The sequence below is a fragment of the Bicyclus anynana genome, chromosome 18, assembly GCF_947172395.1.
Source record: "Bicyclus anynana chromosome 18, ilBicAnyn1.1, whole genome shotgun sequence".
NCBI lineage: Eukaryota > Metazoa > Arthropoda > Insecta > Lepidoptera > Nymphalidae > Bicyclus > Bicyclus anynana.
In genome coordinates, this window is record NC_069100.1 from 8,848,586 (window position 1) to 8,862,400 (window position 13,815).

The 13,815-nt window shown below is 41.7% G+C and overlaps 1 protein-coding gene across 1 annotated transcript in view; it reads right to left on the reverse strand.

Annotated features, from left to right (window-relative positions):
- Positions 1 to 319: 319 nt before the first annotated feature.
- Positions 320 to 13,815, reverse strand: part of LOC112056087 (putative serine protease K12H4.7) — a 30,714-nt gene continuing 17,218 nt past the window's right edge. The window contains exons 5-11 of the mRNA XM_052886979.1: positions 8,092 to 8,202; positions 7,282 to 7,415; positions 5,094 to 5,232; positions 3,814 to 3,962; positions 2,510 to 2,641; positions 1,387 to 1,519; positions 320 to 551 (exon numbers count right to left, since the gene is read on the reverse strand). Coding sequence (XP_052742939.1) covers positions 320 to 551; positions 1,387 to 1,519; positions 2,510 to 2,641; positions 3,814 to 3,962; positions 5,094 to 5,232; positions 7,282 to 7,415; positions 8,092 to 8,202 — 1,030 coding nt within the window. The remainder of the gene's footprint in view (positions 552 to 1,386; positions 1,520 to 2,509; positions 2,642 to 3,813; positions 3,963 to 5,093; positions 5,233 to 7,281; positions 7,416 to 8,091; positions 8,203 to 13,815) is intronic.

Genomic DNA, 13,815 nt, shown 5'->3' on the forward strand with positions numbered 1-13,815 from the left:
CCCGCACCTTCAGACCCCAACGTCCATTGGCTCTTTGAAGTAGCTGGCCTACCCATTGACACTTCAGCTTCGACCTATTGCAGTGTTGGTGAAAGCCATCGTCTACGTGTCTGGCTAGGAAGCTGTTTTCCCAGAAACTAAACGAGTCTACAGCAACGAAAGGTAGGTTTGCTCCTGATTGCCATCGTTTTGGTGGTGAAAACCTGCCCTAGAGAAGTAATAAACTGTTGAATCCTTTTAACCAGCTATACCTACCTACACAGTACAAATTTATATTCCCGTGGGGATATCTCAACCCAAAATCCCATCCCAAATGAATTTAATATAGTTCAACGATCCAGTTGCTATCTAACCTGATAGCTCTGCAGTGTGACACGCCGGGTACCACATACACGGGTGCTAGGTGCGTGGCGTGAGTGGTGTTGGGCGCCATAGGTGACCACGGATCGTGGCCGCCCGACACCGATATGACGTGGTCGGGCAGGTGGGTGAGACCAGCAAACAGCTTGTTAGTGCGCGACACGCCAGACTTTAGCAGCGCCACGTCGAAGCTGAAATAAAATTAATTAATCAATCAATTTATTTATTTGCAGATGCATTATACAGGTGGTTGGTAGATGTAGAATGTAGATGGTAAATGTATCTTGCCAATTTCGCATGCAAATTATGTGTTAAGTATTTAATGATTCAAATGACAATTTGAATATTAGTATTGTGGTTATGGAAGCTGATGTTACTTTGCAGAACAGTGAAATAATGCTCTAAATTGCTGTTCTCTGCTAAATTACACGAAAAAACGGTCTGAATATACAAAAATGATTCATGCCGCATAGAATTTAAAACAGTGTGTGGGTTGCCATAAGTGTAAAAAAGTAAATAACTAATGCTGACGTAGATAATCACCATCTAGACCCGCAAACCCAAGTCATCAAAAATAAGTAAAAAGAAGACCCCCTCTCCCCCCTATAGTGCTTGAATTATCCATAACACATTTACAGCTGTCAGCGACGCACGCCAAGACAAGTCCTAACCATAGAATGATGACTACATTACAATCGCGTACTAAATTTTCAATTATTTGACATCATAAAGTACCGCGTAACCACGGAGGCGTCTAACACTTTTGTTTAAAACTATACCTGCACAGACAACTGTCATTTTAATTAAGCTATACTAATATTATAAAGCTGAAGAGTTTGTTTGTTTGAACGCGCTAATCTCAGAAATTACTGGTCCGATTTGAAAAATTATTTCAGTGTTAGATAGCCCACTTATCGAGGAAGGCTATAAGCTATATATTATCCCCATATTCCTACGGAAACGCGAACCACGCGGGTGAAACCGCACGCCGTCTACTAGTGTAGCATAAACAAAGACGGAGCTCACACGTCCGGGAAGAAGTCGGTGCACATCTGGTGGAAGTAGCCCAGCGGCACGGCGGACAGGAAGGGCTGGCGCGCGCTGGAGGTGGTCTGATACCAGCCGTACTCCACGCACGTCTGGTACGTCCACAGTCGCACTGAACATACGAACCAAAGCTTCAAATATTTTTCATTAGTTTTTTTTTAAATTTTATTCTTTACAAGTTAGCCCTTGACTACAAAGTGATGATGCAGTCTTAATGAAAGCGGGCTAACTTGTTAGGAGAAAGAAAATCCACACCCCTTTTCGGTTTCTACACGACATTGTACCGGAACGCTAAATCGCTTGGCGGTACGTCTTTGCCGGTAGGATGGTAACTAGCCACGGCCGAAGCCTCCCACCAGCCAGAAAATAAATTCAACCCTCCCGCTGAGGGACATTTTTCAAAGGACATTTGAGTGCCCAAGCAACCAGTGGTCAGGGCTCCAGAGTGAGCAACTCAACACTGCCTTCTGTTTCCGATCCTTGATCCAGAATATCAAGCGAAAGCTTCTTCATCATCATCATCATTATCATCATATCAGCCGATGGACGTCCATTGCAGGACATAGGCCTTTTGTAGGGACTTCCAAACATCACGACACTGAGCCGCTTGCATCCAGCGAATCTCTGACTCGCTTGATGTCGTCAGTCCACCTGGTGGGTGAAAGCTTCTTACTGTTTATCAATCAAAAATCATCAACAATTCATATTCGGCTCATTGTTGAGCACGAGTCCATTTGAATGAGTCAGAACGAGAGGGGTTAGACTAATAGTTCACTACGCTGGCCCAATGCGGATTGGCAGACTTCACACACGTAGAGAATTATGAAAATTCTCAGGTATGCAGGTTTCCTATTCCTATTCCTCACAATGCTTTTCTTTCACCGTTTAAGCTCGTGATATTTAATTTGAAATGCACATAACTGAAAAGGTAAAGGTGCTTGCCCCGGCATTCGAACCTACGCCCTCCCAATCAAAGGCAGAGGTCCACTCCAGTACATAAGATTCGCGATTAGGGTAGGTACTTAGCAAAATAGTACAGTTTCTGTCTTTACGTTTGGACAACACATGTTAGCCTATTGTAAAAGATAAAGAAGTTTCTCACTGGTAGCCTGTGGAGAATCGTAGCTGGTGTTGGAGTGCGCGGTCACCTGCATGGAGTATCGGGATTCGATGCACGGTTGAGTTGATGGCCGAGATGTTATCCAGGCTGCCAGGCGTTCCACCGGCGAAGAACCTAGGTATACAAAAGATATTAAACAAAATATTGCTCATTGCCTCGTTCTGGCTTGTTCAGCTAATCTAGAGGGTAGGTAATAATTCCAGTAGGTATCTAAATATGTAAAAGCGAGAGGTCACGCAATCTCGAAAACCGCTTGTTGTTGAAATTTGTAGTTTGGCAGAGAGGTAGTTTACAATTTGAAAGTATATACCTATTTGCTATGAACGGATTTTGCAACAGAATCTGATTAAGGAAAAGTCGCAGGCGTCCGTTAGTTACTTATATCGAGAAAATTATTAGGGGTTATTTATCATTAGGTATCCGCCCTAAAAGGAGTGCATATAAGGAGGGAGCCGTAGCTGGTCGTTAAAATATGATAATAATTATAAGGTAACTGCCTATTTTAACGACCCGAACCAAAGCCAGGATTCCCTACTTAAATGAAAGGGAATATGGAGTTTAAGCTTACCACGCTGCTCTTAATATATTTTTTTTATCGACCACTATCAGAATGTTAATGTTAAATGACCGGTACCGAAGGAGGGACATAATAGAAAGAGAAAATCAGTAGGATCTGTTAGTACTAATAGGCACCGTAGGGCTCACTCACACGGGTTACCGGCCACAATTACAAATCGCCGCTACCGGCATATTTCCTGTAGTTTTTATTCATTTTATATGTACTCGCAGCACACGGTTGACGCCGGTGGCCGCCACACGCTACAATCGTCGCTGCTCGCTTTTTGTAGCCCGCACTGGCCACTAAACGCCGACACAAAACGCTGCAACACGCTAATCACGCTATTCCGCACCCCTCTCTGTTAAAATTTGATGTATCCAATAACTACGGATTCATCTTCTACGACGACGTTTTCGTATAAATTTAAATTAAACTTCCTTCGATCGAGTCCATTATGATACAGCGTGCATGGGTGATAAAAGTAGCAGTCACCGACCGCAAGTGTCAACCACTGGCTACAAGTGGCTGTTGCGCGCTTCAGCTACTTTTGTGCTTCTTGCTTCTTGTGGCGGCGTATGTGGCTGCCACGTGTGGTCCGTGTGCGGCGATATTTATAAGTAAACGCGTTCCAAAATAGCTTTACAGCTTGCATCAGCATCAATAGTAATTACCGCCAAACTTTATCGAGGGGTACTAATAAAAAAATCAAGACAAAATGTGTACGCACTCAAGCTCTGGTTGGTGAGGCTCCCGCAGGCTGTGGCGATGTCCCCGGGCTTGGCGTACTGCACGAGGGACGCGAACGTCTCCGTGATGCCGAACCAGTGGAACGTGGCCACGTCCAGGGGAGACGACGGCTGCAGCGGCGCACACGTCCTGAAACAGGTCACAGACAGATCCTGAGTTCGATGCCTGGGAATGCATGATGTTATTTGCAAAATACGGTGAAGTACGGCCTGACCACGTCTGAATTCTTCACCGAAAGGTTTGATCCCCGCCCCTCGTCGTTGTAGTAGGTATGTATTCCTAACATACGTCTTTCTGTAGGCATAGACCGTGGCTAGTTACTGGTAAACATAGGTACCTACTGCCAAGTGTAAGTACCTATTGACGTTCCGCTATTATGATTTATTTTCATTCTTTACAAATTAGCCCTTGACTACAATCTCACCTGATGGTCAGTGATGATACAATCTAAGATGGAAGCGGGATAACTTGACATGAGTAGTAAAATCCACACCCCTTTCGATTTCTACACGCCATCGTAACGGAACGCTTGTTGCGTAGAAACTATCAGAGGTATTAGTAGACTAAAGTTGTATCTCTTCCAGATTTAAAGATCCATCCATACATACAGCTTCCATATGAGTAAGTCAAGGGCTTATATGGCATTGAATAAAAACGAAACTACAGGGGCACAACTACGGCCGTATCAGCTCTCCTCATCAATTATACGGTGCTCCAGAACTATTGATTCAAATTATTGTAATAATTATTATCACTGACATATAAATACACGATTAGTGTACCTAATTGATGACACTTATTATCAACCCAAATGAAGATAATTATTTGGCAAAAGTACACAAAGAAAACAACGATTTTATCTCAATAAACGAAAATAATTAAAATAATAGACAATCGTTATACGTAATATACCTCTGAACATGAGGGGTAAAGAAGTATCTACGTATCTATAATGTACAATATACATATATACATATATAATACCTATCTAAATCTATACCCAATGCCCATTGAGTTACATCACCAGCCCCCCTAGCCAAGTTGCAAGTCGATTCTCTTTCTACGATCGCTAACGCTTCAAAAACTAAAAAGATGTATGGGAATGACATTTGCTTTCGACAGGTCACTTGATCAAGATCCTATACATTTGACGATTCAAAAGTGCTTAAATATGTTTGAAATGCTTTTAAAGGAATTTAAGAAGATTTTAGTTACCCATGTCAATGTTAACCCACGTGTACTCTGGAGTTTAATACTTACTTGAATAGTGATGAAACCCTCTCGACCCCTGCGGTTGAGTTGAGTAAGGTAGCAATGTCCCGCATGGCTGTTTCGATGGTCGACACGCACGCTTCGCTTCCCTGTACCCGAAGCGCTTCGGTAATAACTTCTAGGTATTCTGGAAGTATAAAATACAATTTTATTAATTTGTATTAATACATGTAGCTATGATTTAATATTATTATTAGAATTATCTAATACATCATCTGCGCGTAGTTGACCTACGCTGTTCGTAGTTCGTAGTCCGTACTTTCGTCGTTTGGTGAAAATTAAATTTCTTACGGAATTTAATTGATTCATAAACCCTTGTGGGTTCTCTGTCTTCAATGCGAGGCGAATGGCGATGAAAATTTGTTATAAAAAAACCTTTTTCTTAGGCCGGACTCGAACCTACGATGTGCTATGAGTGTTAGGTAAACTTCAATAAATCCATACTTTAATATTATAAATGTGAAGTTGTGTGTGTCTGTATGTTTGTCCGTCTTTCACGGCAAAACGGAGTGACGAATTGACGTGATTTTTCAAGTGAAGATAGTTAAAAGGGTGGAGAGTGACATAGACAACTATTTGTATCATTGTAACCCCCCAATTCCCTAAAGTGGAAGGTGGAAGTTTGTATGAGCATTCCAAGAGCAGAGGGTAAAATTTTATATGGGACTTTTAACCTAACCTAAAAATCGGTACACAGACTCTTTGTCACTAACGAAAAGTGCCTGTTTTTTTTTCATTTTTTGGAAATCTTCCCCCAACCCCTAAAATACGGGATGGAATTAGCCAAGGCAAAGCCGCGTGCAAAAGCTAGTATTTAGTATTATATAGTTTTGTACCACACGACAATGTCGCTAATGCTTATCATTTGGACCCCGCCCTGCCAGAGTACTTTATTAAACGACAACACCGCCTTTTGTATGTTTTCTTCTTCTTACATGTTTGTGTTTTGCTTAGATATCTACCGCTGTTCTGTTGGCTTATGTATATGTAAATATCTATGTTTTTACATTAAATATATACATATGTACAACTATAGCCTAATTTTTATTATTTACCCAATAATTTTGTTTGCCTGTTCAGGCTAGTGGTGGAACCTACAAAACAGTATTCATTTCATTTCATATTTAATTAAAATTGAAACAACACTTTATTTAATTATTAAAATTGAACTTGGGGACAAAAAGAGCAAACAGTAGGCGTAGAACCGACAAGGCAAAATAAGGCATTATAATAAGGTGAATGCACTCTCTGAGTGAATCATTAAAGTGGTACTTCTTCGTCTTCATTAAAGCTCTCAATTTGGCACAAACAAGCTAGTAAAGAGCCGATGGATGTTGGGCTCCCAAAGTGCTGGAATGGCGATCCCGCAATAGAAAGCGCAGTGTTGGTCGATCCCCCACCAGGTGGACTGGCGTCATCAAGCGAGTCGCAGGGATTCACTGGATGCAGGTGGCTCAGTATCGCGATGTTTGGAAGTCCCTACAAAAGGCCTATGTCCTGCAGTGGACGTTCATCGGCTGATAAGATGATGATGATGAAGCTAGTAAAATGGAGAGTCTTTTTGAGACTCTGAGTTTTTGTGGGTGCTTTTTCTGAGGTGCGGTTCGAGTAAAATGTGGTGATTGCTATCTCTCTGTTTGTATCTAAAGTATGTGCTACACACCGGGGAAGTCCTCCTGCGCATCCACGTCGCCATGCTGCCGGCGTACGAGCAGCCCACCAGCGCCACCGAGCCGGTCCTGCAGTGTTGAAGTATGTGCTACACACCGAGGAAGTCCTGCGCATCCACGTCGCCATGCTGCCGGCGTACGAGCAGCCCATCAGCGCCACCGAGCCGGTCCTGCAGTGTTGAAGTATGTGCTACACACCGGGGAAGTCCTCCTGCGCATCCACGTCGCCATGCTGCCGGCGTACGAGCAGCCCACCAGCGCCACCGAGCCGGTCCTGCAGTGTTGAAGTATGTGCTACACACCGGGGAAGTTCTCCTGCGCATCCACGTCGCCATGCTGCAGGCGTACGAGCAGCCCACCAGCGCCACCGAGCCGGTCCTGCAGTGTTGAAGTATGTGCTACACACCGGGGAAGTCCTGCGCATCCACGTCGCCATGCTGCCGGCGTCGAGCAGCCCACCAGCGCCACCGAGCCGGTCCTGCAGTGTTGAAGTATGTGCTACACACCGGGGAAGTCCTCCTGCGCGTGCAGCGGCCCGCTGTCCGACAGCGCGACGGTGATGAGGTGCGGGTAGGCGAGCCGCATCCACGTCGCCATGCTGCCGGCGTACGAGCAGCCCACCAGCGCCACCGAGCCGGTCCTGCAGTGGGCGTGGGCAAATTGGGCATACTCATAACACCATCATTGGCAAAAGTAAAAATTTGTTCCTTGGATTATTAATTGGTCTTACTTCGCTTCAATCTTAATCTATGATTGGGTTCAAGTTGTATAAGCTCGTTCAATTTGACCTATCAATATAGTCCGGGCAATAGAGCGAGATATGCTTGGAGTTTTTCCATCCATTGGATGGAATTAGAAAAAACAATATTCGCAGAAATGCCAGTCACCAACATTGCTCAGCGAAGCTGAAGTAGCAATGAGCGGGGCGTATAGTTCGAAGAACCGATGGTGGTTGGGGTCATAAAATCGCACTGAAAATCACAATGTTGGTCGAGCCCCCATTAGGTAGAATCACGACATCAAGTTTACGCTGCTGGTTGCTGGCGGCTCGAGACCGTGATGTTTAGAAGTCCATAAAAAAGGCCTATGTCCAGCAGTAGGCATCCATCGGCTGATAATGATGGTGAAATTATGACAGTGCCGCACACACACCACAAGAGCCGTTATATCCCAATGGATATCTGCCTCTGCGATTCCGGAGGTTGTGCATCCGCATTAAGCCAGCATGGTGGACTATTGGCCTGACCCCCTCATTCTGAAAGGAGACTCTTGCTCAGCAGTGATATCGATGATGATGAACACCACAATCTTCGTACCTGAACCGTCCACCCTCGAAGCTATCACTCTTCACATACTGGATGAACTGCGCTAGATCGCCCAGCGCCTGATCCACGTTCAGGTAACGGAGCTCTGATGCACTGGTGTCACTGAAACCATGGAGTTAAAATCTTGAAAAAACTATTCATTAGACTTCATAAAACAAAAAGATTTTACTACGTATATAAAAATTTCTAATAAGTATGCTCTATCTACTGCTAGGTTTGGAGGCGGTGCCAAGCCAACAGCCAAGAAGCCTCTAAAAATAATACGATGTATCCTATCGTAACCTCTAGCTTTGTCATCAGATTACAATGAAACTGGTAGATAGGTTCATTGGGACTGTTGTATGTTTAATTGGGTAGACTTATTTAAGTTATTTTAATCTAAAATCAATCTAAAACTCAACGAAATTATCATTTCTATAATCATGATAGTGATGCTGATCTTCATCTTATCTTTTATTGTAAAAATAAACTCAGTAAATAGTTAAGAACAATAGTTTTTGCAGATATTGACAAATGAATCATATTGCTTTTCGAATTCAAGAAGTCTAGAAGTCAAGAACCTTGCCAGCTGTTGCTCCCGTCTAGATAAGTTTAAAAAATTTTTAGTGTTTGTACCAAGAAAGTGCGCGTCATAGTCACGCTGTGACCGTGGGGTCATTCGGACAATCGTCAATTAACCTGTAACACATTAGGGTTATCACTAGGGTTGGCGCGCCGTTGACTGTCGTTGGAACTCCACCATTGGGTTCGCTGGATATTTCCATATCATGGATAAAGGTTAAGTTTCTCATGAGGCTAAACAACATGATTTCTCGGGATGACTAATATATATTCGAAATTCGAAAAATACTAAAAATTTTTATGGGTAAAAAAATACTAAAAATAAATACTAAAAATAATTGAAGCAACCTTTTTAAGTCCAAAAAGGTTGCTTCAATTATTTCTGTAAAAAAAAAATTAACGTTAATTAAGTAACTAATTAACCAACTGAGTAGGTAGAGATAACGAAAGATTTTTTAAACAGATTTATAACTAGAATATTATATTCGATTATTTATTTCATTGTGCTCTCTGGAACACGAGGATGTAGTACCACCAACTTCAAGCTAAAAATTATTATTGGAAATTTCTTCTGAAAAATGATATGTTCATTATTAACCCAGAACCTCTCCGAAGCCACATAGGCTAACTACTGCTAACTAGCAACTGGGCATTATTAATCGGAAGTATAATATAAAAATCAATGGTTAAGCGTTGTTGTGGCAACCCTAGAAGCAATTGGCGGCAGCTCCAGCGCCGTTAGTTAACGTCGTTGAGATGATGAGCCGAAACGACGCTCAGATTAGGAAATCCGATATTTGTGGAATGCCCACTCTGATCTCATCATTCCGGGACTAAATATAGACCCCATTATGCTTATTTAAACTTGTTGGTCTATTTTGCACTTAGACAGAAGTCCCGGAGTTCCAAGTATTTTTTTTTTCTAAAATAACAACATGCTGAGCTAATTGGTACCTCTGCTTCATCATTATCGACCCATATTCGGCTCACTGCTGAGATCCAGTCTCCTCTCAGAATGAGAGGAGTTAGGCCAATAGTCCACCACGCTGGCCCAATGCGGATTGGCAGGCTTCACACACGCAGAGAATTAAGAAAATTCTCTGGTATGCAGGTATCCTCACGATGTATTTCCTTCACCGTTTGAGACACATGATATTTAATTTCTCAAAATGCACACAACTGAAAAGTTGGAGGTGTATGCCCCGGACTAGATTCGAACCCACACCCTCCGGAATCGGAGGCAGACGTCATATTCACTGGGCTATCACGGCTACCCTACTCTGCTTATGTTCTGCAATCATCGCAGAATACTCTTCTGGTGTTTAGGGGTGGTGTTTATTGGTGTGGTGGTAAAGGCGCGCGGTGGAGGTGGAAGCATCACAATTTTGAGATCATTTCGTTGGGTTTGGGTTTCCATTTAGTATAACTTTTTTTCGCCAGTTGTCGTTAATCTCTATCGATCTTCGTTTTCGCGGAGCTTAGTTTTTTCAGAGAACTTTCCTTTTATACATCGGATCTAAATAAATAAACGCTCAAATAACATATACGAGCATATACCTGTACTTAGCCTACTACCATTCCACGTGGACATTATTTGTTCAGAATTGGGGTACTTTCCCATTGTATTCTTTCACAATAAAAAAAATAAAATGAAACAAAGTCTTAGACTAATCTATTTATGAACACTGGATAAATAATGATTTTAAACTTATTTCGTGGTTGTTCATTATGAATGATATTTAAACGGGTTCATACCACGATAAAACGACGAGATTTTTATTGTCGATATTTCGACCCAGTTGCATGGATCGTGGTGACCACGACCACGGGTTACTGGATAAATAGTTCAGTAGTTTTTTTAAAACAGAGATTTCCAACATTTTAACAGGCAGTTGTTTAAATAAGTTTTAGTATCAGTATGACATTTCCCGAATGGCACGCTTGGCAATGCATTGGCGAGCCATAATTCAGTGGCGCGATGTAAAGTGGTTATGATTTATGACGTCACACAGCTGGCTGCGCGCCAGGGGCTGTGCACACGGGCCACCTCTGGAAGGAATTATTAAAAGTACTTTTAACATATCATGATTTAATTGTCTTACTGCAAGTTTTTTAGGGTTCTATACCTCAAAAGGAAAAAACGGTACCCTTTGATCACTTTGTTATCTATCTGTCAGACCGTTTATTTCGGTAATGCGTGGAGGTATTAAGTTGAAATTTAAACCGTATACTCAGGTTTATGAAGATGTGAAAAACCAAACTTCGAAGTTTACTTACAAAAAAAGATACGATCGTTTATTCAGCAAAAAACGCGTATTTTGACACTTTCAATGGATATTGGATAAAAGCAGCGTTACTTTGCGGAAGTCCATCATGATTATACATACAGGGTGATTCGGTCTTTAGTGCGGATATTTTTTTTCGTGGTTCTGTATCATTAGTAGAATATAAATCTACAAACAGTTCGATACATTTTATGTAATTTTTTTTTTTAATTTATGTCTCTAAAATAACAAAATAATGTACATATTATTACTAAACAAGATATATTCAGCTTAAAAGTGATCTGGTGACGTCCTTTAGGTATCAAACGAAAATAAAATAAACGCACAATAGGGTGACCCTAAAATTCTGTTCAAAAGTAAATAACTTTAGCTAACGATAATTTTGTTATTTTTGAGTTAAAAAAAAAAGAAAAAATACGTGATCATTAAATTTTGTTTATGTATAAAATATAAAAATATCCGCACTAAAAAAATTTTCTTCCTGTATAATGATTTATGTATTTTGCTATCATCCGCGAAAAGATCTATCCTATCATCCACGAAAAGATAGATCTTTTTTTATATAAAACTTAGTATAACACAAATGTGAACTGCTTTGAATTTATAGACTGATGGTTCGTCATTTTCATACATTTTATTGAGTTTTATAAGTGCCCACCAACAAAATAAATGATATATTAAATAACGTTAATGTTGAGGTAAATTCAACTCAATTATTGCCATCTAGTTAGCTTACAGTATTAGAGGTCCGTATGGGTGTAGTTTAGTAGTTTATGGTGACCATTAGCGGTAATGGCGTGGGAGGCGGGAATGGGAAACTATTGGCACCTTCGTCTCGATCGATCGCTATCAGCAAGACTTAATACATAGTGGTGCATGCACTGCTATGTTGGTCCAATGATTAGCATTAGGCTGTGGATGAGGAGACTTTGGATTCGAGTTCTGGGTTTTTTTTTTTGAGAAAGAATACAATAAGGAACTTAAGCTAACTTACCCTAATAACTATACAAATCATGCCCACGTGGAATGGTGGCAACAATACTGGCTGCATTTCCGCGCTGGACAGCCAGGCTGATCCTTTGCGCAAAAAATGAGCCAGCCCTTCCGTCACCAGTCGAGGCAACAAGCCGCGGTGAAATGGTTCGGAAAAAATTTTTGGCACTGCGACTCCATGGCCCTAGGGTCTCCACGGCAAAAGGTACAAATATGTAATAGTTCTGGGTTGAAGTATTTGGAGCTTTTAAAATTCTTAAAATGGAATTTGCCTGAACTGTGCCTGTAATAACTGACAACTACGCCAAAAACAGCATTAGAGTGTTGTTTGGGTCATAATAATATACACGGTGGGCGATCAAACTCTCACCAAACAATGAGGCTAGGCTATGCCGGTAAACATGTAGTTTTTCTGGACACAATAAAAAATGGCAGCTACATCATAAGCGCAATCACTGAGAACCCAGCTATTGACGTAGAATACTGTATTCCATATTTTTTTTTGTATAAGCTAGCGCTTAGTTGTTTGATGGTAAGCGATGATGCAGCCTATGGTGGAACCCGCTTGCTTAGAAAATGCCTATTCACTCTTGATACCCATATTGTAGGTGGTGGGGAAAACGGAAGCTGGAAGAGCATTCCACATTTGCAGTACGTATAAGGAAAGATGAACTACACCGCTTAGTACGCGTCCGAGGAATATCGACGACGTAGCGGTACAGATCTCTGTTGTTTAAATATTCTATATCAATGAACCCACGCTAAGATGATAAAATGAAGAAACTTGTGCGAGTTTAAAGTAAAACAACGTAAAATGATAATTTCCGGGATAGAAGCAATTACGCCGCGGCGATCGTCGCGCGACTCATATGACGCTGTGCGCGGAATCCGAACCGACTAATTAACGAACAAATACCCCGGGGGTGCTGTGGACGGCTGTCACACCGAAGCGTAACCTTTTTGTTTATCGCGGGAACGTGCCAATTACATTTTGATTAAAATGGAAAATTCTGTAAATGTTATTTGGAGTGGCATTTGGATACCGCTTGACGAAGCTTGATGTCCATATATCAAGCTTTATCAAACTGAGTTAACCAATCCAATGGCTTAACTAAAACTGTTTTGAAAGTTCAAAACGTCAGCGTGACAGCAAGCATAATTAAGGAATTGATTTCATAATAGTTTACGAGATATTGATCACTACAGCTACCAAAAAAAATCTTTATTATTGCCAACCTTAGTAGTTTAATAAATATTACTAGTGTAATATTTATAAAACCAGATTATAAATGCCATGCCATTATAAATGCCATAAATGCCATTATAAATGCAATGCCATAAATGCCATGCCATGCCACTTTTAACCGAGACCGTCTAAATCGTCACCGATCGAGTTTAAATTATTTTTAGTAGCAGATACGACAATAGTTTAAATAAGCAGGATTGATTCTAGGATATAGCCGTGATTGCCCATATATAACCTCTGCCTCCGATTCCGGAGAGTTTGGGTTCGAATCCGAAAGAAAACATCGTGAGGAAACCTGCATACCAGAGAATTTTCTTAATTCTCTGAGTGTGTCAAGTCTGTCAATCCGTATTGGGCCAGCGTGGTGGACTATTGGCCTAACCCCTCACATTCTGAGAGGAGACTCGAGCTCAGCAGTGAGCCAAATATGGGTTGATAACGAACGATCCTAGGATCTCGGCCTTGGGTCCAGCCTATTGATACTGTATAATTGATGTTGTTTGTCCTCAAACGTTTTATTTCCTGCCCGCCCTCCTGGGACGTGTCTGCGAGGTGGGTACACGTCTCGGCGGCTATTGTTTAATCTCGTGCCGTGGGAATACGCGCCGCCTCGTCTGGACGGTTAGTCGC